Source organism: Ovis aries, chromosome 3, assembly GCF_016772045.2.
Source record: "Ovis aries strain OAR_USU_Benz2616 breed Rambouillet chromosome 3, ARS-UI_Ramb_v3.0, whole genome shotgun sequence".
Taxonomy (NCBI): domain Eukaryota; kingdom Metazoa; phylum Chordata; class Mammalia; order Artiodactyla; family Bovidae; genus Ovis; species Ovis aries.
The window spans coordinates 31,811,077-31,833,828 of record NC_056056.1 but is presented as its reverse complement, the minus strand read 5'-3'; the positions used below and the strand labels follow the sequence as shown (position 1 = coordinate 31,833,828).

The following is a 22,752-nucleotide window of genomic DNA, read 5'->3' as shown; positions in this document are numbered from 1 at the left end:
TTCCCACTACCCTTTGCATCTCTTTATTTCTCTTTTTGATTTTTTTCTTACCAAAGTACATCTCTTAATGGTTCCTTTAGTCTCATCTATTAGTTGTAAATACTCTCAAACTTTGCCTGAAAATGCCTTTATATCCTCCTCTTCCATGAAAAATGGGCTTCCCTGGTGGCTCAGAGGGTAAAGCGTCTGCCTGCAATGCAGGAGACCCTGGTTCAATCCCTGTGTTGGGAAGATCCCCTGGAGAAGGAAATGGCAACCCACTCCAGTATTCTTGCCTGGAGAATCCCATGGACAGAGGAGCCTGATAGGCTACAGTCCACGGGGTTGCAAAGAGTCAGACACGACTGAGTGACTTCTTTCTTTTCTTTCTTCCATGAAAAATAGTATAATTAGAATTCTAGTTTGACAGTTACTTTTTCTCGACACTCCCATTTCTCAGCATTCTTGGGTTGCATTGTCTACAGCCAGGTCTGATCGCTGTTCCTGTGTAATTGTTCTGCCCCTTCTTTCTTACTGTTTCAACAATTTTTTTTCTTGGTATTTTGCAGTCTAGGTATGGGTTTATTTTATTTTTTCCCAGGAGTTATTGTTCCTCCTGAATCTGTATAATCATAACTTCCATCAGTTCTAGAAAATTATCAACCATTCTCTCAGTATTATCTCTTCCCATTCTTTTTATTCTCCCTTCCTTGACTCCTATTAGACGTATGTTGAGCCTTGTCATTTCCTCCTCTATATCTTTTAACCTTAATTTTATGTTTTCCACTTTTTTGTCTTTCTGGGCTCTATTCTAAGTAATTTCTTCAGCTCTTTTTCAGATTTACTGATTGTTTCCTCAGATGTGTTTGATCAGCTATCTCATCTATTAATAGTACAATAATATTTACCTTTCTGTTCATTTCTTTTTCAAATCTGCCTATTGGTTTTTTAGACCCTACTTAGGATTTCAAGTACATTATATATGTCTTGAGTTATTTTAAACATACATATTTTATACCCCCTTTTGTTCTAAAGTTCTTGCAGCTCTAATCCTCAAAATGAATGGGGAGTCTGTCCTTGTTTTTTTACTACGAACTCAGCTTTAGCAAGACTTGGTTTTTCTATGTAAATCCTGTGGAACTAAGGTTGTGAGAGTGACCCTCCAGACCAGTTGTACGTTTTCTCTGGGAAGCACCCTGAAGGTATCACCAGCCAGAAACTAATTTTTGTGTTAATTCATCAGTTCAGGAGTTCTTGAACTCCACATTTATGTGAGATGCAGCCCAGGCATTTCTGTTCTTTACCCAGCGGGGACTAAATGCTTTCTTGTCATCTCACTGTTGTGGCAGGAGGATTCTTTTCCTAGTCTACCCTAATAGTCTTCAGTATCCTGATGGAACCTCCTCTCGTTAACCAAATCCAGGCAGAAGCCAAGTAAGGAAGGAGCTTACAAAAGTAACCTTAGAGTTTGGCCTGTTTAGAGGTTGAGAATTTTCTAGAAGTGATGAAAGATGTGACTTCACAGATTCAGGAAAAACAGTGACTTCTGGGAAAAAATAAAGCCATACCTAGACTGCAAAACACCAAAGAGGAAAAGAAAGTATTGAAAATAGTAACCAAGAAAGAGCAGAATAACTACATAGGAACAGCAGTCAGCCTTGACTGCACACAACTCAACGATAGGAAGTGTTAAGAGAAAATAACTGTCAAACTAGAATTTTAATTAAACTATTCATGAAAGGGGGGGAGATAAAGGCATTTTCAGGCAAAATTTGAAAGTATTTACCACTAATAGATGTGACTAAAGGAGCCATTAAGAGCTGTGCTTCAGTAAGAGAAAAGGACAGAGCAGAGCGGGGGAAAGACGAGCAATGGGTCTGGAGATGACAGAATAGCCTTCCGTTCAGTAAGTATTCCCTGACCTCCATGGCAAAAGCACTGCTAAGTGTTCTGTTATAGACTGTGTCAGACCCAGTCCCTAACCTCCACTGGGAGAGATGGCCATACTAACTGTATACAGATGGACTACAAGTCACGTTATGTGAAGTGTTATAATACAGATGCAAACCGGGATCACGGAAACATGAAGGAGAGGCACTGTGGGAGCAAGTGGGGCAGGGGACGTGAGAGGTTTCCCCAGAGTGGGATCCTGTGAGCTTCCCCTGAAGGGGTAATGAGATCTTCTGTGTGGAGACAGGCTGTGGACAAAGCCCAGGACAGAAGCGGAAACAGCCAAGGCATGGCCAGTGCGTGCAGCTCACCATGAGCACTGAGCACAGGCCAGGCTGGCCAGAAGGTGGGCGGCACGCTCAGAGGCAGGCTGCTGGTGGACTCAGGAGACTCCGGAGCCTCGTGCTCTCCCCGAGTTAGGACCTCATTCTGCAAAAAAAAACAGCAGCCATTGAACATTTCCATCAGGGAGGAAACCTGATAAAAAAATGTAGTGGCTGGCTTGAGCTGTTCGATATAAATATAATGTAAGTCACAAATACAAGCCCATATGTAATTTAAAAGTTTCCAGCAGCTACATTTTAAAAAGTAAGAAGAAACAGATGGAATTAATTTCAATAATTATTTTTACTTAACCCAGCATTATCCAAAATATTATCATTTCAGTATGTAATTGGTGTAACAATTTCTGTACTGATGCGTTATTTTACCTTCCAGGATGTTTGTACTGGGTCTTTAAAGTCTGCTGTATATTTCACATTCATAGCACTTCTCTATTTGGACTGGCCAAGGTTCAAGTGCTGAGTAGTCACGTGTTGCTAATGGGTACCATATTGGACAGTGCAGGTGCAGAGGATGGCAGAGGGGTGTATTCTATCCATAAACCCTAATTCCTCAGTTCTCAACAGATTCACTCTCCCCTCAAAACAGAGGGTTCTCTGGTCAAGTAAGTGTGGGGAGCTCTGAGTTCACTCAAACTGAATGTTTCTTTAGAGCAGGATTTCTCAGAGCCTTGGTATGTCCATGCACCTTGTGACCCCAGCAGAGAAAGACATCTGTAGCTTAGCCCACACTCATTTGACCCTGCAGGTCAGGAATGCCAGAAATACATTGTAGTGTTTGCTGGACTGGGGGAAGCAGAGAGCCTGGAGGCAGGCAGAAGCAGAAATGCAAAAGGACACACCAGGAAGAGGAGAGTGACGGGCTAAGGGAGAGACCGGAGGGCTGGAAGCAGCAGCTCATCAGAGGTATCAGGGCTGTGGGCAGGTACAGGAGGATATGAGCTCCCAGGGGTCTCTGGACTGGCAATGCTGAGTTGTCATTACCTTCACAAAAGCAGTGTCTTGCTGCTATATTTATTAATAAAATGGATAACCAACAAGGACCTACTGTGTAGCAAGGTAACTCTGCTCAGTGTTACCTGGCAGCCTGGATGAGAGGGGGGTTTGGAGGAGAATGGATACGATGTTTATGTATGACTGAGACCCTTAGCTGTTCACCTGAAACTATCACAGCATCATTGGCTATTCTCCAAAATAAAATAAAAAGTTAAAAAACAAAAGCAAAAGGCAGTGTCAGTGGAGCAGTGGGACAGAAACCAGTGACTCTAAGTTGGAGAGGTGACAGAGCCGGGGTTGGGGGGAGGGACTGACAGCCTCCTCTAGAGCCATTTGGCAGTAAGACTAGAGACGGGTGTCTGAGGAGGGAGCAGTGTCGAAGGCACATGTGTGTGTGGTAAATACTGTGGTAGGGGGGACACAGGACTGTGTTCATAGACTGGAGGGACCACTGGGGACTGGAAGTGGAAGGGCGGGGAAGGGTCCTGCCAGAGAGGGTGGGTTGGGATTCTGCTTCTGGACAAAGCAGGATCCTCTTGGCCCCTGACACAGGCAGGAAGTACAGGGATAAGTGAGCCGGGAGACAGGCAGGATGTTAAAGGGGCATCATGCCTGCATTTTTTTTTTCCCCTGACATCAGAGATAAGAGCATCTAAAAGTGATGGTAGGGGTCAGCTTAGAAATTTTGAGGATAAACATTTAAGGACCATAAGTAATGAAATGCACAAATGTCAGCTAGGGCGTTAGTACAAGGATTGTCCCACAGTCATCCTGATGAAGCTCACATCATGTATGTTCCAGCGTTAGAAACTATAAACTACCTGAGACTATTCCTGTTATTCACAGACACTGAACAGACAGGCCAATGCTTGCAGGTTTTATCATATATCATTCTTTCCTAAAGTGTGCTATCCTGTTGGTGCCCAACACAATGGCATGCAAAAAGAGGGCCCAGGAAAATTCAATTCATGTTAATGGTTACATGTTTATGGTGGTGACTATTAGAATAAACATAACCAGCACATCGAACCCATGATTTCCCTAGGTATTTAGCTCAAACATGGACAAAAATGTTATCTAAGTAATAGTAGAGCTGGAATGTGAATGTGGCAGAATATGAATGACCAAGATTTGTAAACCACCAGCGAAGAGGTGGAGCAGCCTTAGAAACTGTTGTCACTGCTTCCACCAGAGCCAGCTGGGTGGTGGGTGATCAGCAACTGTCCCAGGCATCAGCCTCCCCCAGCCTCCTGGCTGCAGAGCCGGGCAGGCAGGGACTTGTCCCCAGTTCTTGCTCATTCCTGCAGGTCTCCCTGCTAGAACAGGGTGAAACACAGTCCCCAGAAAGCTTGAGAAGTTTGAACGTGACCGTGGCACTGTGCTCTGCTTGGTACCACCAAACGGAACCTGCCTTAAATCAATTTTTGTCCGACCGTGGGAGTAATTTCTTTTAAGCTGTCGGCAGCACGTGCAGAAAGTAGAACAGCTGTCTTCACAACTCTCTGTAAGGCCCAGTCTCTACAAAACACATAAACATCCTGAAGCAGCCCGAAAGAGAACCTCCTGGTCTGATCCTGGCCTTTTCCACCTCTGTGGCTTTGTGCGATTGTCCCCGAGCGGGTGTCTGCCTCGATCCATGCTCCGCCGTCTGCAGAGGCCGCTGGTGGCTGCCCCTGCTCCTGCGGCCTCACTCCCCAGACCTTCCTGCTGCCCTCCTGTCTGCCTCCCGGATACACACTGCGACTGCCTACTGCTGTTGCTTGCGGGGCCCCTACCTGCTTTTTCTTTTTGTCTGATAAGGGCTTTCTGAGGCCTTTTCCCACCTCCTGTACGTAAGCCAAGCCTTCAGTTTCTAACCCAACGACTCTGAGATTAACATCACTTCAGTTAGACACTGAGCTCTGCCTGCACACTGATCTGAAGTGAATGCGGTATTTCTCACCCTCACGCCATGCGAGACTGCCCTGGGCCGCCCTCAAGCTCTGTGGCTGCAGAGTAGCCTGAACCACCAGTTCGTTCCCTCTGCTTGAGGTAGTGTTCCTGCTGGGAACTGCTGGGTTCTGGGCACTTTAGGTTTCCTCACTGAGCACTTAACTTTGGGAAATCTAGAGAAATGTTTCTCAAACACTTTTTAAACAGCAGCTCACAGTAGGAACTACATTTTACATCCACAAATACATACCTAACTGAAAATTTTCTCAGGAAGTACTTACCGATCCTGTTTACATGGTGCATGCTAAGTCACTTTAGTCGTGTCCGACTCTTTGTGACCCTGTGGACTGCAGCCCGCCAGGCTCCTCTGTCCATGGGATTCTCCAGGCAGGAATACTGGAGTGGGTTTTGTGATGCCCTCCTTCAGGGGATCTTCATGACCCAGGGATCAAACCCATGTCTCTTATGTCTCCTGTATTGGCAGGCAGGTTCTTTACCATTGGCGCCACTTGGGAAGCCCCCTGTATACATGGTAGCTTCAATTCATTTATTAATTTTGTTTTGTTTCTGTTTAAAAAATCAATTGATAGAATGACTCACAAATGGCTCATGACCTGCAATTTGGAAAACACTGTTCTCAAGCATTTGATTCCTTTAATTATTACAATAGTTTGAAAATGTGTTGAGATGGCAAGAATAGCATAGGTTCTTCACAAGCTCAGCACAGTTTATAGCCTCTTTGAGGCTGTTTCTGAAAATCCTTCACATTGTCTTGACTTCCTTAGAAAGACATTCAGGCCACATTGAGCCATTACAGGCGTTGCTAATTTGTGGCTCTGGAGCACCGAGGCACCAATGATGAATCCAGCTTCCGCAGGTGTACACTGCTCTGCTCTCCCAGGTCCCAGAGCCCTTTGGCTGGCCATGGGATTCTTTGAAGGCAATATTTGTAAACTCAGTGCATCCTGCCAGTAGATGTCTCTTTCCTTCCAGGAGAAGAAAATAATATTTTGAAACTCTACCCTGCTTTTCCACAGGGTGTGCTGATCTCCAAACACTGGACACCATGCAGCCGGTGGAAAGGAAGAGGCAGGGCTACATCCATGAGCTGATTGAGACGGAGGAGCGCTATGTGGACGACCTGCAGCTCGTCGTGGAGGTCAGGGCGCTAGGCTCTGCGGCTCCCTACGGGGTGGGGGCTTGTACCGGGGTGTCGCCTTTGACAGTGGAGTCACCAGCAGCAACAGGCACTCTCACACCCTCAGAACGCTTCCTCTGCCTGTTGGAGGGGCCTTGACGGTCTCAAGTCAGCTCTTGCCGTCAGATTAGGTCATTCAGCATGAGGAGAGAAGAGGCGCTCGGTGCCTCAGTCGGCCGTGAGGTGGCCTTGTCAGGAAGGACAAGGGTACAGGGTGGGTGGGGAGGCGTAAAGCAAATGTGCTGCCTCAGACTTTTCTCTCATGACATCTGCACTGCCAGTCAGATACCTGACATTTCTGACATTTTCATAAAGTTTAGTTGTTTCCAGTGGAGTTGTGAGGCAGTGGGAGTGTTCATCTAATGTGTGTATCAGTTTTGAAAACCACTCTGCCACCTCATAAGACCCTCTCAGGGGTGAGGCGTCAAGTTGGGGTCAGGGGTTTAGGATGAAAAGCACTGTCCACAGGCGAGTGGACAGTGTTCTTATCAGCATTCCCTCCCCGAAAGGACCTGGCCACCACATCCTCCTCTGCTCTCCTCACTGAGGCTGACACTGGGCCGGTCAACAGAAGGCACAAGCAGTAACACAAGTCAATCAGTGAATGAAAGGACAATCAGATGCTCTCCCTGTCCTTCTAGAGTGCCTCAGAGCAGGGTGACCTTGTTTCCAGGCCTCTCTCTCCCATAGGAGCATCCAGACATCTTCCGTCTGACTCTGAAACCATAGAGGTTTAGAGATGTCAGTCCATAGACTTTTATCCGAATTCTTGGACTCCAGGTTCAACTCGATAAACATCAGTTTAGAACAGTTTCAATAGAGTAATGTCACATGTATTTTGGAGAGATTACACATGAGGAGAGGTGTCTCAGATGATGTCACCATTTCCTTAAGGCTTTTAAAGTCATTCCCTAGTTGTTTAGTGGAAACTAGCTTTGTGACCTTGAGGACATCACTCTCAGCCTTCATTTCTTCATGGGTCAGTTGGGAATAATAATACCTGACTCAGCATGACCTACATCATCATCTGTGAAGTTAACTGAGAAACCTACACACACATGTGCATGTATGCACACACACATATGCATGTGTGAGCATATCAGAACTTTGTGAAACCTCAAGTTCTATGGATTACCAGTGTAAAGTGTTATCACTTCCCCTTTGGTCAGCCAGCCTCTGAAATCCACATGTGCTTGGTGGTCAGCATTGGGGGTGAGGTAAGGCATTGGTGTTTCTTGCTGCACTTCTCACTAAATGCTTCCAGACTCCTATGGTGCAGTCTGACAACAGTCCTGCTCCCTCAATTCTGCAGGCCCTCCTGGTGTGGGATGCTTTATGCCCATGGTTTAATTAACCTGTGTAAGACCTCTAGGAGGTGGGTATGAGACTCTCCTTGATGGGACTGCTGGATTCAGTCCTCAGAATCAGCCCTGAGAGGAGCCGAAATAGCAAAACATAGGGAAATTTTGCAGTTTAAAATTCAATGGTCTATGTTTATATAAAAGTACCTTGCTCTTCCTGGTTTCTGAGTATGAAGATACCATTTCCTTTAGACCACACAGGCTGTGTACTGCCCTAGAGCTGACTTCCTTTTCTTGTTCTGAATCTAGGTTTTTCAGAAACGAATAACAGAGCCAGGTTTTCTCACTGAAGGAGAGATGGCCTTGATCTTTGTTAACTGGAAGGAGCTCATCATGGCTAACACGAAACTGCTGAAGTGAGTTGTGAGCACCGCTTTTGGTGGCAGCGGCCACCCCAGCCCTAGGACCACAACTCCCACCTCACTCCCTGCAACTGAGCTGCTTAACAGAGAACTTCCACTGCTTTCCTCTCCCTCAGGCTTTCTATTATTATTTTATGAAATGCTAACTGTAATGTACTGTAAAGTACATCATTATTGAAGCAAAATATAACAAAATATTTGATTAAGTAAAGAAAAATGAAGTCATTAAACAATACATTAACACATGATTCCAAACCACACTTGACTCTGTATCAGCTAGAGTCAGGAGAGAAGCCACAGCTTTTGTCCCAGATATAAGGAGCTGGACCAGCAGTCCTCTAAGCGCAGTGTGAAATTCTATCCCTTACGCCCATGAGGACAGGCTCCTGGGGGCGCTCTGAGCCATCCCACACTCACTGCTTCTCCCCACTCCGTGAGGTTTAACAGCTCTCTGGGCACAATGTCCACCACTACCTTCACCTCCACACCCAGCCTCTGCGGGCTCTTGCTCCCTTACTTCTCCTGCGGAGAATAGAAATTTCTTTCTTGTTGGTTCAGCTGAAAACAAGTTAGAAAACTTTCAAAAGAAACTTTGCTAAGAAACTAGGCTGAAACCAAAACAGTTCCAAAGACCGAGGAACACCCAAGCGCAGAGTCTTCATTTTTTCTTCTTTGCTCACAGTTCACCCAGGTTGGCTGGACAGGCGGAGCTTTAGGTCCCAACTGCCTCCTTCTCCTGACTTTTTCCCCATAGTGCTAGAGATCTTTAGGTAACTCGCTGGTTGTTATTACTGTTAGTCTCCCAGGATATTCACTGTTCACTGGTGACGGACACTCAGTTAAACAAAAAGTGAGAGAGAGTGTGTTGGTTGCAGGGCACTGCGGGTGCGGAAGAAGACCGGGGGTGAGAAGATGCCCGTGCACATGATCGGGGACATCCTGGCCGCTGAGCTGTCCCACATGCAGGCCTACATCCGCTTCTGCAGCTGTCAACTTAATGGAGCAGCCCTGTTACAGCAGAAGACAGACGAACACGCAGACTTCAAAGAATTTTTAAAGGTAACTCCATCCCGGGAACGTAGGCAGGCCAGCCCTGTTCTGAGCCAGGAGGCAGAGGCGTGTGGAAGCCTCTGGGAGGCCTCAGGGGTAGAGACGAGTATGACCATCACTTTCTGTGTGTGCCCAGTGGCTTCAGTCGTGTCCGCCTCTTTGCAGCCCCATGGACTGTAGCCCACCAAGTTCCTCTGTCCACGGGGGGAAACACAAATACGGCAGAGAATTTTCTGACTGCTTTGAGTTGCCTTTCCTATTGAATTTTTTCTTGGCTCTGGGACCATTATTTTGCCCGTCTTAAATAGCATGTTTTTTTAAGCCTACTTAATGTAAATCAGCTATTTTCTACTCCAAAAAGCATCCAGAATGTTACTTTCTTAATTTTGTAAATTGTTTTTATTTTATACCCGTCTTATTCAAAGGAAGAATATAAAATAGCTTACATAAATCGGATCATTCCAGGAGGCAATACAGTATCATGCTTGTAACAAGACAGACTTCCAGCTGTGTGGGCTGAAATCCCAGCCCCAACACAGTCCACTATGGAACTGGGGCAACTTTCCTAACACTTGGTGCCTTCAGTCCCTTCATCTGTAACCTGGAGATAATCAGATATTACTTTTAAAGTACTTTAGCACAGAGACCAGCACATAGTAATGCTAATTGTATTCATTTATCTTATTATGGTCTCAGGAATGCAAAAATGGTTCAGTATAAAGCACTGAGGACAGAACCCTTCAATCGGTGGGAGACAAGGGGTTGCCTGGAAATGAACTAGAAGAAAAGCACAGAAAGAAACCCAAGATCACAGAAACAGACATTCATCAGTATAATTAGATAAATGTAGAATTATGAGTATATGTGAATGTTTTAAAATTATCAATTGTAGTATTAAATATAGGACATTTACCTTCTCAGTTCAGTTCAGTTGCTCAGTCATGTCCTACTCTTTGTGACTCCATGGACTGCAGCACACCAGGCCTCCCCGTTCATCACCAACTCCCGGAGTTTACTCAAACTCATGTCCATTGAGTTGGTGATGCCATCCAACCATCTTATCCTCTATCATCCCCTTCTCCTCCCTCCTTCAGTCTTTCCTAGCATCAGGGTCTCTTTAAATGAGTCATTTCTTTGAATCAGGTGGCCAGACTATTGGAGTTTCAGCTTCAGCATCAGTCCTTCCAATGAATATTCAGGACTGATTTCCTTTAGGATGGGCTGGTTGGATCTCCTTGCAGTCCAAATCACAGTAAAAGATTTAATTTTTTTCAAATAGTGATAAAAGTAGCAGTGTAAATAGGACATCAGCATCACCACAATTGTAACAATAGCAAAAATAAAAAGTGTTTAGTCTTTTCATAAAAGGCATGGTGTTGATTACATTAAAAGTAGATCTAACAAGCTGTGTTCTAAAATGTTGCTTTTTAAAAACACTCAGAAGATATCGAAATATATAGCTTGAAGATGTTTATCTTAGAAACATAGAATATCCAAAAACAGAAGGAGGGGGCGATTTTTAAAGTGGGGAATAATTAGGTAAATTATAGTAAATGTGTTCCTTTTCAGTTGTTAAAAATGATCATCCTAGAGTACTAGCCACTCTGTTAGGTCCTATACTACTCCTAGGTGTAGAATCAGATCAGTATGGTCCTTGGCCTCCTGGAGTTTACAGTCTGAATGGGAGGTCATAGAGACACTCAAACATGGTACCTCTGCCTTTGTTACTCAGTCCAGATATGGCGTGATGATAAAGAAAGCCAAAGGGGCTTGAACAGGATCACGGGAAGGGAAGGGAAACCCTGGAGTGGAAGAGGCTAATCTGAGTCTTCAGAGATGAGTGTGAATTAGCCAAGTGAAGAAAAAGCAGTAGGACAGTGTCAGCCTGACTCAGCCAGGTGCTCAGTAAACAGTATTGTCATTGATGAAGCCCAGTGATGCGCAGCCAGAGGTGGGGGAGAGCAAGAGCTGGTTAGAAGACAGATTGACGTCAGTCTTGACTCCTAGGTGTGTGGGGAGGAGGTGGGTGGGTGCAGAATGATGCTACCAACTCCAGTAGGAATAGAGGTAGAAGACGATGCTTTTATGACAGAAGACGACTTCATTTTGAGGTATGCTGAGGTATTGAGGTGCCTTTGGAACATCAGATGAAAAGGAGAATAACTTGGCTCCATTGAGGGTCTGGGCTACACTGTGGGACTCAGTTGTGGGAGACTGGGGAAAGAACACAGCAGTGAGGAAGACTGAGGAGGTCAGTGGACTGGAAGACAGCTGAGGGAGCAGGGTCCTGGAAGTAACAGAGGGAAGGCTCGCACAACCTGTCAAAACCACCTTAAGAAAGAACTGAAAGTATTCATGGGGTCTGGCTCACGAGGTGGGATATTCCTACTGTTAAATTGATGGGTATCATTTTGGATCCTGAGTTTTTAAAAGAAATTCAAAATCTGAAAGCTGTCAAAGTGAGGAGTAGTTCCAGTGTTCCCTTGCTTTTCTTAGGCTCTGATTTCCTCATAAGCCTCTCAATTATTTTGCAGAAGTTGGCATCTGACCCTCGGTGTAAAGGGATGCCCCTTTCCAGCTTCCTGCTGAAGCCCATGCAGAGGATCACCCGCTACCCACTCCTCATCAGAAGCGTGAGTGTCCAGTACGAAGAAGCAGGGTCCTTCAGGGCTGATGGTCAGGGAGCCTCCAAGCATGCCAGCTGCCTGCCACATGGTCTGACTCCATGTCTGATGCACCAGGCACCAAGTGTGTGTGGGTGTGCCCACAGACACACACATGTTGTCTGCAGGGATAAATCCTGGACATGGGCAAATAAAAGACATATCCAGGGTCATTTGGGCTGCCTGTCCTCCCCCTTGCCAGGAAGCCTCTGGCCTCTCAGGGTCATGCGTGTATGTTGTCTAGACAGAACAACACCCAGCTGTGGCGCCCATCTTGAGCCCAGACAGAGTGTCTTGTTAGTCCCACAACCTTGGGGTCCAGTCTTCCCCCCGAGATCTGCAGTCATCTACCAACTAAATGCCTAACCTGGCCATCCAAGGAGTCTCCAACTCAGTGTCCTAGACATGTCCCCTCGCTGAGATCCCCATCTCAGCTTGCTGACCACACAGTCCTGCTAAAATTCCATTCACCTTTTTGACACCATGTGGGCCCCTTGAGCCAATAAACCATCTAAGGAGAAGGCAGACCTTCGAAGGATTATTCCACAAGTAATCATTGAGGTAATTTCAGTCATCTTACAAAGAAACACAGTAGAAATAACATAAAGACTGTTGCTTGTATTGATTATGTCTTGACCACCAGTCTGTAAGCCATGTTAGACCCTGTCAGAACTAATTAGCCACATCAAAACTAATACAGAACTAATGTCACAGTTCTGATACCAGACGGACCCATTAATACACATTGCTGCTGCTACTGCTAAGTCACTTCAGTCGTGTCCGACTCTGTGTGACCCCATAGACAGCAGCCCACCAGGCTCCTCTGTCTCTGGGATTCTCCAAGCAAGAACACTGGAGTGGGTTGCCATTTCCTTCTCCAATGCATGAAAGGGAAAAGCAAAAGCCCTTACCTGAAATATTTGGGGCCAGATGTTTTTCAGAATACAGAATATAATTCAAATGCTGTGCATTACATGATACCCCAGCAAAGCCTGGGCAGCACTGATAACTAACATGTTAAGAGTCTGAAGTGAAGTTAATGAATAATCACTAGACATAGACTTAATTAGTATACCTCTTCAGTTTAAGTCAGGTCTTGCCACCTTTTCAGAGTTTTTCACATTTTGGGACTGTGAATGAGGGACCGTGAACCCAGAAAGCCAGACAACAGTGGTCTACTGGTGGGCCCGCCCTTTTCCAAGCAACCACGCAGAGATGCATTCTCTATCCTTTTACCTTCAGAACAGGAGTGTAGAGTCACTTCAGAATGAGATGAGTGCATTTCCCTACATGCTGACATCATGGTTTTATTGTTTTATTCTGTGGCAGGGGATTCACTGCTTTCAGCAGATTTTTCAGAAAGATCAGTGACCCCAAAAACATAATGAATGGTTGCAGAAAATTAACACACTTATCAAAGGTACGGCCAGTTTATACTGGAGGGTTCACCTGGATTACTGGGAGGAAGTAGGGAGGCATCCCTAACCGCCGCCACCCCCAGAACCAGCCAGAGAGCCAAGAGAGACCCACAGTGCAGGGCACTTGGTCCATGTAGCACCTGGCCCACCCTCTTGTCCCTGAGTCACCTGCTCCCCAAGAACTCATGGGCCCCTGAGCCTCTCAAGGGTGAACGACTGTCTTGCTCACTGTTGTATTCCCAGCACCCAGCACCTGGGCTGGTGGGGCAGGTGGAAGACTTAAGACATCCCGCATGAAACAGCCCCTCTCTTCCAGATTCTGGAGAACACCCCAGAGAATCACGTAGACCACTCCTCTCTGAAGCAGGCCCTCGAGCGGGCAGAGGAGCTCTGTTCTCAAGTGAATGAAGGCGTTCGGGAGAAGGAAAATTCAGACCGACTGGAGTGGATCCAGACGCACGTGCAGTGCGATGGGCTCGCGGAGGTGAGGGCTGCAGGCCTGAGCTGGGTGCCGCCCGGCAAGCTCTGGGTGGGGAACCAGGTTCGTGCCTCCTCCTAGTGTAGACAGTACGCCTCAGCTCAGCCCATACAGACTCAGCATCCTGCCCCCTTCTTGGGCTGTCATTGTCCCTTCTCATAGATTTATGTTTTGCGTTCTTTGAATTCAGCTGGTACAGTCAGTGTTCTGTGGGTTTCTAAGTAATCTTTTTCACTGTGCCAGTCTGAACTCTGAAGAGAAATAAGTGTAAGGAGCTTCTGCGTGAAGGTAAATGATCACAGCCACATTCCCATTGGAGAGGTCTGCCACCCCTCCCTTAGGCCCAGGACCTTGCCAGGGGTGCTGGGACTTGCAAAGTGACACCTTCTTCTCTCTTTAAGCAACTGGTTTTCAACTCCCTTACCAACTGCCTGGGGCCCCGGAAGCTCCTGCACAGCGGAAAGCTGTACAAGACCAAGAGCAACAAGGAGCTGCACGGGTTCCTCTTCAATGACTTCCTGCTTCTCACCTACATGGTCAAGCAGTTTGCGGTCTCCTCAGCCTCCGAGAAGCTTTTCAGCTCGAAGTCCAATGCTCAGTTCAAGATGTATAAGACGGTAAGTGTCCTGGCAGTTAGCATTAGGCACATAATGAGGTGTTTTCTCTCCCTCCAGGGCCTACTTCCTTCCTGGCCTGGGCCTTTCCCATCCTCAGGGGACTCTTCACCTACCTCCAGATGGCCCATGCATCCATTGTCAGTCAGTTCCCAGGGAGGAAGCCTAGAGTGGCTGGGCCTTCACTGCCCTCTGATAGCCTCCGTAGATCCCAGCTTGGATTCCAGCTTCTTCCCCAGCAAACACAATGGGCAGTCCCACCTCCGTCCACATTCAGCATCAGGTCTCTGTGAAACCAAGGCTGACGAAAAGGGCTGAGTGTTAGGGCCTGTGGAGAGACCTGTCACGTGAGCAGTCACGGACACTCGGTGCTCCTGTCCCCATTTCAGTAACAGCTGATAAACCCCAGATATTTACTTTCCTGAAACAGGAGGCAGTTTCTTTTCTCCTGAGTAAAAGACTGGAAGCTAGAGTCCTCTCCACTGCTCAGCAAGACTCTTCGGGACAGACAAGGCTCTGGACATAGGTGGGTGGAGGGTTCCAACCCATTTCACAGCCTGTGTTTTGGCCGTTATTCTTTCAGCCCATTTTCCTGAACGAAGCCTTGGTGAAACTGCCCACAGACCCTTCCAGCGATGAGCCTGTCTTCCACATCTCTCACATTGACCGGGTCTACACCCTCCGAACAGACAACATTAACGAGAGGTCAGTCTCGACCATGTGTGTGACCTGCCTTGAGGCCCAGGAGAAAGCCTGACCTCTACCTCTGCCATAACCCACCTCCTGTCTGTGCTCCCATCCTACTCATCCCTGCCTCCACCAATCCCACCAGCAGGCCTGGCTTTAGACTGCCCAGTGACCGTGAACACCCCTAACGCTTCCCTGCTTCCGGTCTGTCGGATATTCTGAAGGGGAGACCAACACCTCACTTCCTGCCGCGACCCCTCAGGGGCAGCCTGTGCTCCCTCGCCTGCTGAGGCCCCGTCCCATCCCCAGTACTCCGTCTGGGACGCCTGCCCTCGCCTGCTGTCCTCTGGTGCAGCTCCCCCTCTGCGTGACCACAGCCTGTCGTTTGCCGTGCTCAGCTGTCACTGCATCTTCCATCTCCGTGCGTCCAGCACCTGACAAGTGCCTGGTGCCACCCAGAACCGTCTAGAAATTCTCAGCTTGATCCTCAATGAGCAAACGAGCCCCTCAGTTGCATTCATGCTAGGTCTAGGATTAGGAAGCTCTCAAAGCTGAGTGTGGAGCTCTGGGGCTTCCAGTGACCCTGAGGGAGGTGTGTGATGGCTGCGCTCTGCTCTCCTCCAGGACAGCCTGGGTCCAGAAGATCAAGGCCGCGTCTGAGCAGTACATCGACACGGAAAAGAAGAAGCGGGAGAAGGCCTATCAAGGTAGTCGGCGGTGCCCTGGAGGGCTGTAATTCACCACACCAGGGTGCCCTGGGGACTGGGTGGGGTCCCAACTTCAGAGCCCAGGCTGCAGACAGAGGCTAAACAGGGACAGCCTGAAAGACCAGACTTGCTCCCCCTATGCCCTCCACAGCCATTTGAAAACTCCAGGGGGGCCTCCTGAGCCCCGCCAGTGCCTACTGCACAGATAGGGGCTGTCCAGCACAAGCCTCCGGATGCCCCCGTGGCATACAGAGTCTCTGCCCCTCCTGCCTGCATACTTGCTCTTCACTTCTGTTTCCAGGCAGAAGGGTCTGACCTTCACATAACCAGCCCCACCTCCTGTTGGTCCCTTTTGCTCCATCAGACTTCACCTCTGTGAAGATTCCCATCAGCTCCTCCGCACCCTGCTCCTCCTCCCTGGCCCAGCCTGTACCCCTGCCCCCGCTGGGGACCCACCCATCCTCCCTCTCCCAACACCGGGTCATGGACCTTGAGTCTCCCCCTCTCCCTCACTCGCTGTCCCCTCACCCTGTGCAGACAACTTGCTCACGTGACACCAGTGACCCCCGCCCCCCAACCAACAGCAGGAAATTGAGGTCCCTCCCTCCCCAGGCCCCCGTGACACGCTGAGGCTCCTCCCAGCACCCAGTCTTCGTCCCTGGGCTCCTTCTGAGCCCTGCTTCCTCCCACTGTGCCCTGTGAGTCCTGCCCTGGCTCTGGGCCTCCCCAGCTCCCGTCACCATGTTTCTGTGGTGGTTTCAGTGGTTGCAGCTGGCCTGCTCTCTCCAGCCCATGCTCTCCCGACACGCCTGCTGTACCCCTCCCGTGGGATTAATTCACCGCCCCCCACCAGAAGTAGCTCCTCCAGAGACTCTCAGGGGACAGCTCTTGTCCTCGGCCATGCGCTGGAAACGTGCCCCCGACACCCCCTCCCCCAGGCCTCTCTAGTCAGCTGCCAAGTCCCGCATGTTCTCTCTGTGGTCCTCTCTATGGTTCTCTGTCTGGTCCTGTCCTCTCCTGGTGGCAGAGCCCTGGTAAGACCCCCATCTCCCACCAGGCTGTGGCACGAGGCCCTTCCCTGACCAGTCCTCCTACTTGTGTTCCTGGCTGCTGGAGTTGCAGCTCTTTATGTTTTTTTATTCAGGTTTCCCTTATTTTGTTACATACTCCTGAAAGGTATGTGTAAATTGGCTTCTGCTAACTGAATCCTATTTTAATGGTACTTTAAAGTCTTGCTATTGAAAAAATCAATGATTGAAGCTTTTCAGAAAGCGTATAATGATCTCTTAATTGGTCAAAGATAAATCAAAGTTTTTCATTAGTTTTGCTTCACAGCAATATCTGTATGTACGTTTATGCACTCTCCATGTGTTCAATTCTTAGACATTTATTGATTACTTACTCTGTGCCAGGCTTAACCAGGCCTGCAAATGAATACAGCCCAGCCCCACCTTCAAGGAGACTGAATGCAAGGGTCTCCTGGATCGAGGGCACACAGTGGGGATGAGCTGCTTCTCACAGAGAAAGTTCAACTTGCCCTGAGTTTTGAAAAGTCAGGAGCTCACCAAGCAGCTTTCTTGTTAGTTTTTAAACCCCTATGAGCAAACCCAGCTTAACTATCTTTACATTTACCAAGAAAATCTGAGTTCACTAACTCATTTATCCCCATATCAAAAGTGTTTTTGAGTACCTCCTTAAATAGAATAAGGTCTTAAGTAAAAGATATAAGCTAAAGTGTTTACATGTAATTGGAATTATGGTGAATGGCGAAGAAAGTAGACTTTTGTGCCTGACATTTTAAGTTTTGACCTTGCCATTTAGAGACTCTGTGACATAAACATGTTACAGTCATTTCTAAGACGCCATTTCCTCATATACGACAATGGCAGTTATAAAGAGCTACCTTATAAACATTGCAGTTTAAATAATATAACTTATTTAAATGCCCAACACAAAGTAAGTATCCAATAAATGGTAGCTGCTTCTAAGTGCTGAATGAATATAATATGATGTTATGAATATCACTACTTGCCAGGCAGTTGAGGGGTTAACACAAGGATGAATTTAAAAAACCTGCACTCCACCATGGGCCCTGGAAGAGGGGATGACTGACCCAGAATTGCAAACCGGGCAGCCTGTGATACAGAGTGAGACTGGACCTGTGTGTTTAAGAGTGTGTAGGCTGCCCACAGGCAGAGATGGCTGCCAGGTGCCCCAGTAGGTGACACAGCCCAGGCGGAGGCACAGAGCAGGCCCATGCTGGTCTGTCAGTTCCAGCTCAGGTGGCAGGCATGGCTGGGAAGTGCTGGGGCTGGTTAGAAAGACAGACTGTATGTACACCTTAGCACCATAGCTACACTGTTTGTGTTCTCAGAGAAGACATTAACGTCACTCATCTTCCTCTTTTGTAGCCCGCTCTCAGAAGTCTTCAGGCATCGGGCGTCTGATGGTGCATGTCATTGAAGCTACAGAACTGAAAGCCTGTAAACCAAATGGTAAATGCTTCTTTCATTCAACAGATGTGGTAACAACCCTGCTCTTTGCTTATGACTCTTCTGTACACTGAATAATGGGACACTTTTTAAAAGTCGGTATTTCCAATGCCACTAAAATGGTTATTGGGCCAAAATTCTTCTTCCTCTGTTTTCCCAGAGGGTACTGATGCCTTCTTCCTCGGTGCTTCTGAGTGGAGAAAGCAGGAAGCAGGCTGCACTGACACCTGCTCGTGGGGAGTGGCCCTGCTCAAGCCCGCACAGTTGGTTCCTCCCCAGGTTTATGATGCTCTCAGCATTGGGAACGGAGACCACAGGCCATGGTCTATAGAGAAACACCATATCCGCTCTGCTCAAGGAAGGCCCCTCCATCACATGCCACATGTTTTGTTTTTTTCATTCAGGAAAGAGCAATCCATACTGTGAAATCAGCATGGGCTCCCAGAGCTACACCACCAGAACCCTCCAGGACACACTAAATCCCAAATGGAATTTTAACTGCCAGTTCTTCATTAAGGACCTCTATCAGGATGTGCTCTGTCTTACCATGTTTGACAGAGATCAGTTTTCACCAGACGGTAAAGTATAACTCAGGGAGGGGTATGAAGGTCCCCCCACACACTAGGATCCGGGGTCTGGATGTTTAAGGGCAGTGATACAGCCCATGACCCTCAAGAGCTCTCAGTGGCCACAGGTGGGGCCCCTTCTCGGGAGCAAGGGGTGGGTGGCCTCAGGTATGTGTCAAGTCTCCCATCCCGTCACCCATGCTTACCTAATGGAAACGCTGTGCTCCTAGCACCTGCTGAATGGGTGAGACACTCCCTGACCAATGAGGCTTGGGGTCCCCACAGGCAGCTTCCTTCACACAGACCCCTTGTTCTGCACGTATCCATCCACTGAGTCTCCAACAGCCATTAACCAAAAGGAGTTACTTGTTTTGGATGTGAACATTTTATGAATCCTGCTTCAGACACTCCTTCTGGGATAGTTTTTTTAACAGTTTTTTAAAGAAGACTTTTGACACTCGTGTCTGTTCACCAGATTTCCTGGGTCGCACTGAAGTTCCAGTGGCAAAAATTCGAACAGAACAGGAAAGCAAAGGCCCTACAACCCGCCGACTCCTGCTGCACGAGGTCCCCACTGGGGAGGTCTGGGTCCGCTTTGACCTGCAGCTTTTTGAGCAGAAAACTCTCCTGTAGGGGCCTCAGGGATCTGCCCACTGGGCTGGGGCCGGAGAAGACAACCGGTGCTGCCCCTGAGCCGGAGGAGCACCATGCAGCTTCATCCATCACAAGGCCATGCGCACTGGGGCCTCTGTTTTATTGCACACTAAATCGCTCGCAATCTATGCAAACACGATCTTTCCTAGAAATAAACCAAACCCCATAGCACAGTGCCTTGTATTAGTGTTAACATGTTCGGCTGTGTTCGGATGCCAAGGTTTCCATTTTCAGGGCTATACAAAGTATTATGTGGAAATGAGGCATCAGACCACCAGACGTTACCACTTGGTTGAATGTGTCCACTGTGGGTGGTTTGGGTGACGCTGTAACCATTCCACACCGTGTGGCCCCTGCTGGGTCACAGCCACTCAGGAGGAGGAGGACTGGAAAGAAACGCTGCAGCCTCAGCTTGGGAACAGCCTGCTATGGAAACAGTGTCCACTTGTGCACTGACTGGAACAGAAACTTGAGCATTTTATTCCTGACTAGATGTTATCATTCTCTGCTGAGACAATATAGTTTGAAATCTAAGGGAGAAAGCTTGATCTACTTTAAATACTGTGAACTCTTAATGATGCGGAAAATATTTTTCGACTTTAACTTTCTGAAGTATAAATTATTTATGTAAATCCCTTGTTTTGTGGTATGTCATAGGACATGCATCTTTAAGCTTTATCATTGCCAATATGTACAGAAAGAGAATAAAAATATAAGTTTATGAATGTAGCTTCAAAGCCTGACTGATTTACTGTCTATGTGAAAGGCCTTTTTAAAAGGTGATTTCAGGGACTGCTTGTAATGAAACCAAATTTCCTTCCTGCAACAATGAGACACACCCAGGACAGAATGTGCAGAGAGAGCGGGCAGGAGCCCCAGAGCCTCGTCTTGGCTGCCACTGACTTGCTGTATGACTCTGGTCAACATACCTACTGTTTCTAGGGTTTCGTTTCTTTTGACGGCTGAGTCTCTGGGAGCTACACTGTCCCCTTTTAATCTCCTCTGCTTGCTTTGCTGAGTAGAAACCTCAGGGGGAGCTCAGCCATGAAGGGAATGCATAAGTATTAAGGGTCATCAGCAGGCCCCCCCGGCCTGTTCAACTCTAAAGCGCCATTCTCTCGCCCTGCTCCCTGTCCTGTTGGAGCCACATCCACAGCCATTTACTTGGCTTCTGGATTCTGAAGCGTAAAATCTGTCCTGAACATTGATAACAAAGAAGGCCTTATACATTAAATCCCTGGGTTACTGACTACAGCCGGGAAAAGAGCTGCCTTTTGGAAGGAGTCATGTGGGGCTGCAGGAGCCCTGCCTGATTTCTCGGGGAGCAGGTCTTCTCTGGAAGCTGGAAGAAAGAAAGGATTCAGATGTGCCTCCATCACAGCCTCTGTTTTCTGCCTGAACATCACAGACAAAGAAAAACTGGACAACATAATTCAGAATATTCAAGTGAAAAAAAATCCATCATTCCAGTATTGACCCTGGGCACTGATTGGCTAAAAGAATATGCCCCAGTGTCAAAGGAAGAGACACTCAGTATCTGAACCCAGACAACTGAGTATGTTGCTTACTTCAGAGAAAGCTGGGCTGGTCAGGCTCAGCCACACTGAGCAGAGCAACCTGCTGATCTTTACAGGGTTCTGGGAGTCAAGCTGTGTTGGATCAGAAAGCAGGTGTGGGTTGATATTCAGCCAACTTTCAAATCTTAAGGCTGCCACTGATGGGTCAGGCAGGTGTAAAAGCTGTGACTACAGCTTTAGGATAATTTTATAGCTGGGACTATGGGACTTTATCACTGTGATGAACTGCAGCTGACATGAACCATGTTCTTGTCAGATTTAGGACCCAGGAACCTGCAGGAGGTGAGTCAGATGACTGTGACATTACAGAAAAATAGTTAATGTCAGTACTTCCAGCAACTCCAGTCGCCCCTGTTGACCAAGAAACACAGCTCTGCTCCTTAAGAAATCCTTAAGAGCCTAATTTTCTGAAAGGCGAGGAAGGGAGGGTGCACCCTGAGATTACCTACACTTCGGGAAAGGACTGGGCACACACTGGAGGAGTGCCCAGCAAGCCCCTCCTGTGCTCTTCAGTATCACGGTACCCTGCAGACAAGCGGGATAGCCGTGCCCTCTGAAAGGGGACCCAAGTTCTGAGCAGCCTGACTGACATCACACAGTCTTAGTGGCTGCCAGGAGAGCGTGTGCCCTGGGGAATGAGTGTGTGCCTTGGCACCTGAGGGACTAGACTTGGGCTAGAGGACACTGCCACCTTCAAACTGTGCAGCTGACCTTGAGCAAGTTACTGAAGCTCTGAACTTCACATAAGGGGTACTACTACCTTGCTGGGAACACTTTTAAATGAATACAAGGTACACAGTTCCTGATTCACAACCAGAGCTTGATAAACTGTAACTGTTATTAGTTGGACATTCCTCGCAATATTCCACTTCTGGAGAAAAAATGTTGGCAGCATTTTAACTGCTGCACAGATACTGGAAACCATTTATTACGAATGGCCCGGGCGCAGGTCCTGGCTGCCTCACCTGCCTCCCAGCTGCAAGGCGGCCAGGTGCTGCCCCAGGACCTCTGCGGTCATCGCTCTTCTGTCCACGGGCTGTGACCTGCGCCTCTGCCAGCCTTCTCCTGCCGCCCAGGAGCGGGGTCTGTGCTGTCCGGTTCCTAAAGCCTGTGGGAGAAGGGAAGAGTTGGGTGAAGGGTGGGGAAGGACAGGAAGGAACTTCCCAGCCCATCCCAGCTGACATCTTCCAGGCAGCTTCAGGGGGATAGGCTGAGCTCTCAGCTGTGCCCTGGGGCTGCGAGCTCTGGGAAGGAAATCTGCACACGGAACTTGCCTGCCTGTCTATGCCTTTTATATATCTTATCTATCATTTTGCCCTAATTTTTTAAGTATAAATTTCATTTCAAAAGATTCCCACCTATTGTGACTGAACTATGGAGAAAAAAATCTGGTCTAGTTTGGATGTAATAAATAGTAAATGGTAGGAAAACGGAAGGAGAGCAAAAACTCAGAAAAAAAGAGCTGAGGAAACCTTAGCGGGCAGATCCCCTCTGAGCAGAAGGTCTCTCCCCTTATGAAGGACACAATCTGACCCCTGACAGTGGGGTCCAGGGCCCCGCAGCCTGCCCCTTTCCTGAGTGCCTTCGCCCAAGGTTGTCCTGTGGAAGGAAGCCCGTCTCTGCAACAGAACTGAGCTCGGGGAGACCCCAACACTTCCTCTGCCGCCTCTTTTTCAGCCCCTTCTTTGGCCACCGCCTGCTCTGCCCTTGGAGTCTCTCTGAGAGGG

At 47.9% G+C, this 22,752-nt stretch overlaps 2 protein-coding genes across 24 annotated transcripts in view; one reads left to right on the top strand and one right to left on the bottom strand.

The window, feature by feature from the left end:
- The window catches only part of ITSN2 (intersectin 2), a 124,440-nt gene extending 104,263 nt beyond the window's left edge, over positions 1-20,177 (top strand). For 21 of the 22 annotated variants that reach the window (XM_060411905.1, XM_060411913.1, XM_060411896.1 and 18 more), the window contains 11 exons: positions 6,236-6,357; positions 8,007-8,113; positions 8,995-9,178; positions 11,704-11,802; positions 13,567-13,734; positions 14,130-14,345; positions 14,926-15,047; positions 15,654-15,736; positions 18,148-18,231; positions 18,633-18,806; positions 19,270-20,177. In XM_060411905.1, the coding sequence (XP_060267888.1) occupies positions 6,236-6,357; positions 8,007-8,113; positions 8,995-9,178; positions 11,704-11,802; positions 13,567-13,734; positions 14,130-14,345; positions 14,926-15,047; positions 15,654-15,736; positions 18,148-18,231; positions 18,633-18,806; positions 19,270-19,427 (1,517 nt within the window). In that variant the 3' untranslated portion in view covers positions 19,428-20,177. Of the gene's footprint in view, positions 1-6,235; positions 6,358-8,006; positions 8,114-8,994; positions 9,179-11,703; positions 11,803-13,566; positions 13,735-14,129; positions 14,346-14,925; positions 15,048-15,653; positions 15,737-16,880; positions 16,913-18,147; positions 18,232-18,632; positions 18,807-19,269 lie in introns of those variants that run through there. The other variant, XM_060411915.1, reaches the window with a different exon arrangement.
- Positions 9,546-22,752, bottom strand: part of FAM228A (family with sequence similarity 228 member A) — a 30,582-nt gene continuing 17,375 nt past the window's right edge. The window contains exons 9-10 of one of the 2 annotated variants that reach the window (XM_060411930.1): positions 21,991-22,133; positions 9,546-20,790 (exon numbers count right to left, since the gene is read on the bottom strand). In XM_060411930.1, coding sequence (XP_060267913.1) covers positions 20,733-20,790; positions 21,991-22,133 — 201 coding nt within the window. In that variant the 3' untranslated portion in view covers positions 9,546-20,732. Of the gene's footprint in view, positions 22,134-22,752 lie in introns of both variants that reach the window. The other variant, XM_027966553.3, reaches the window with a different exon arrangement.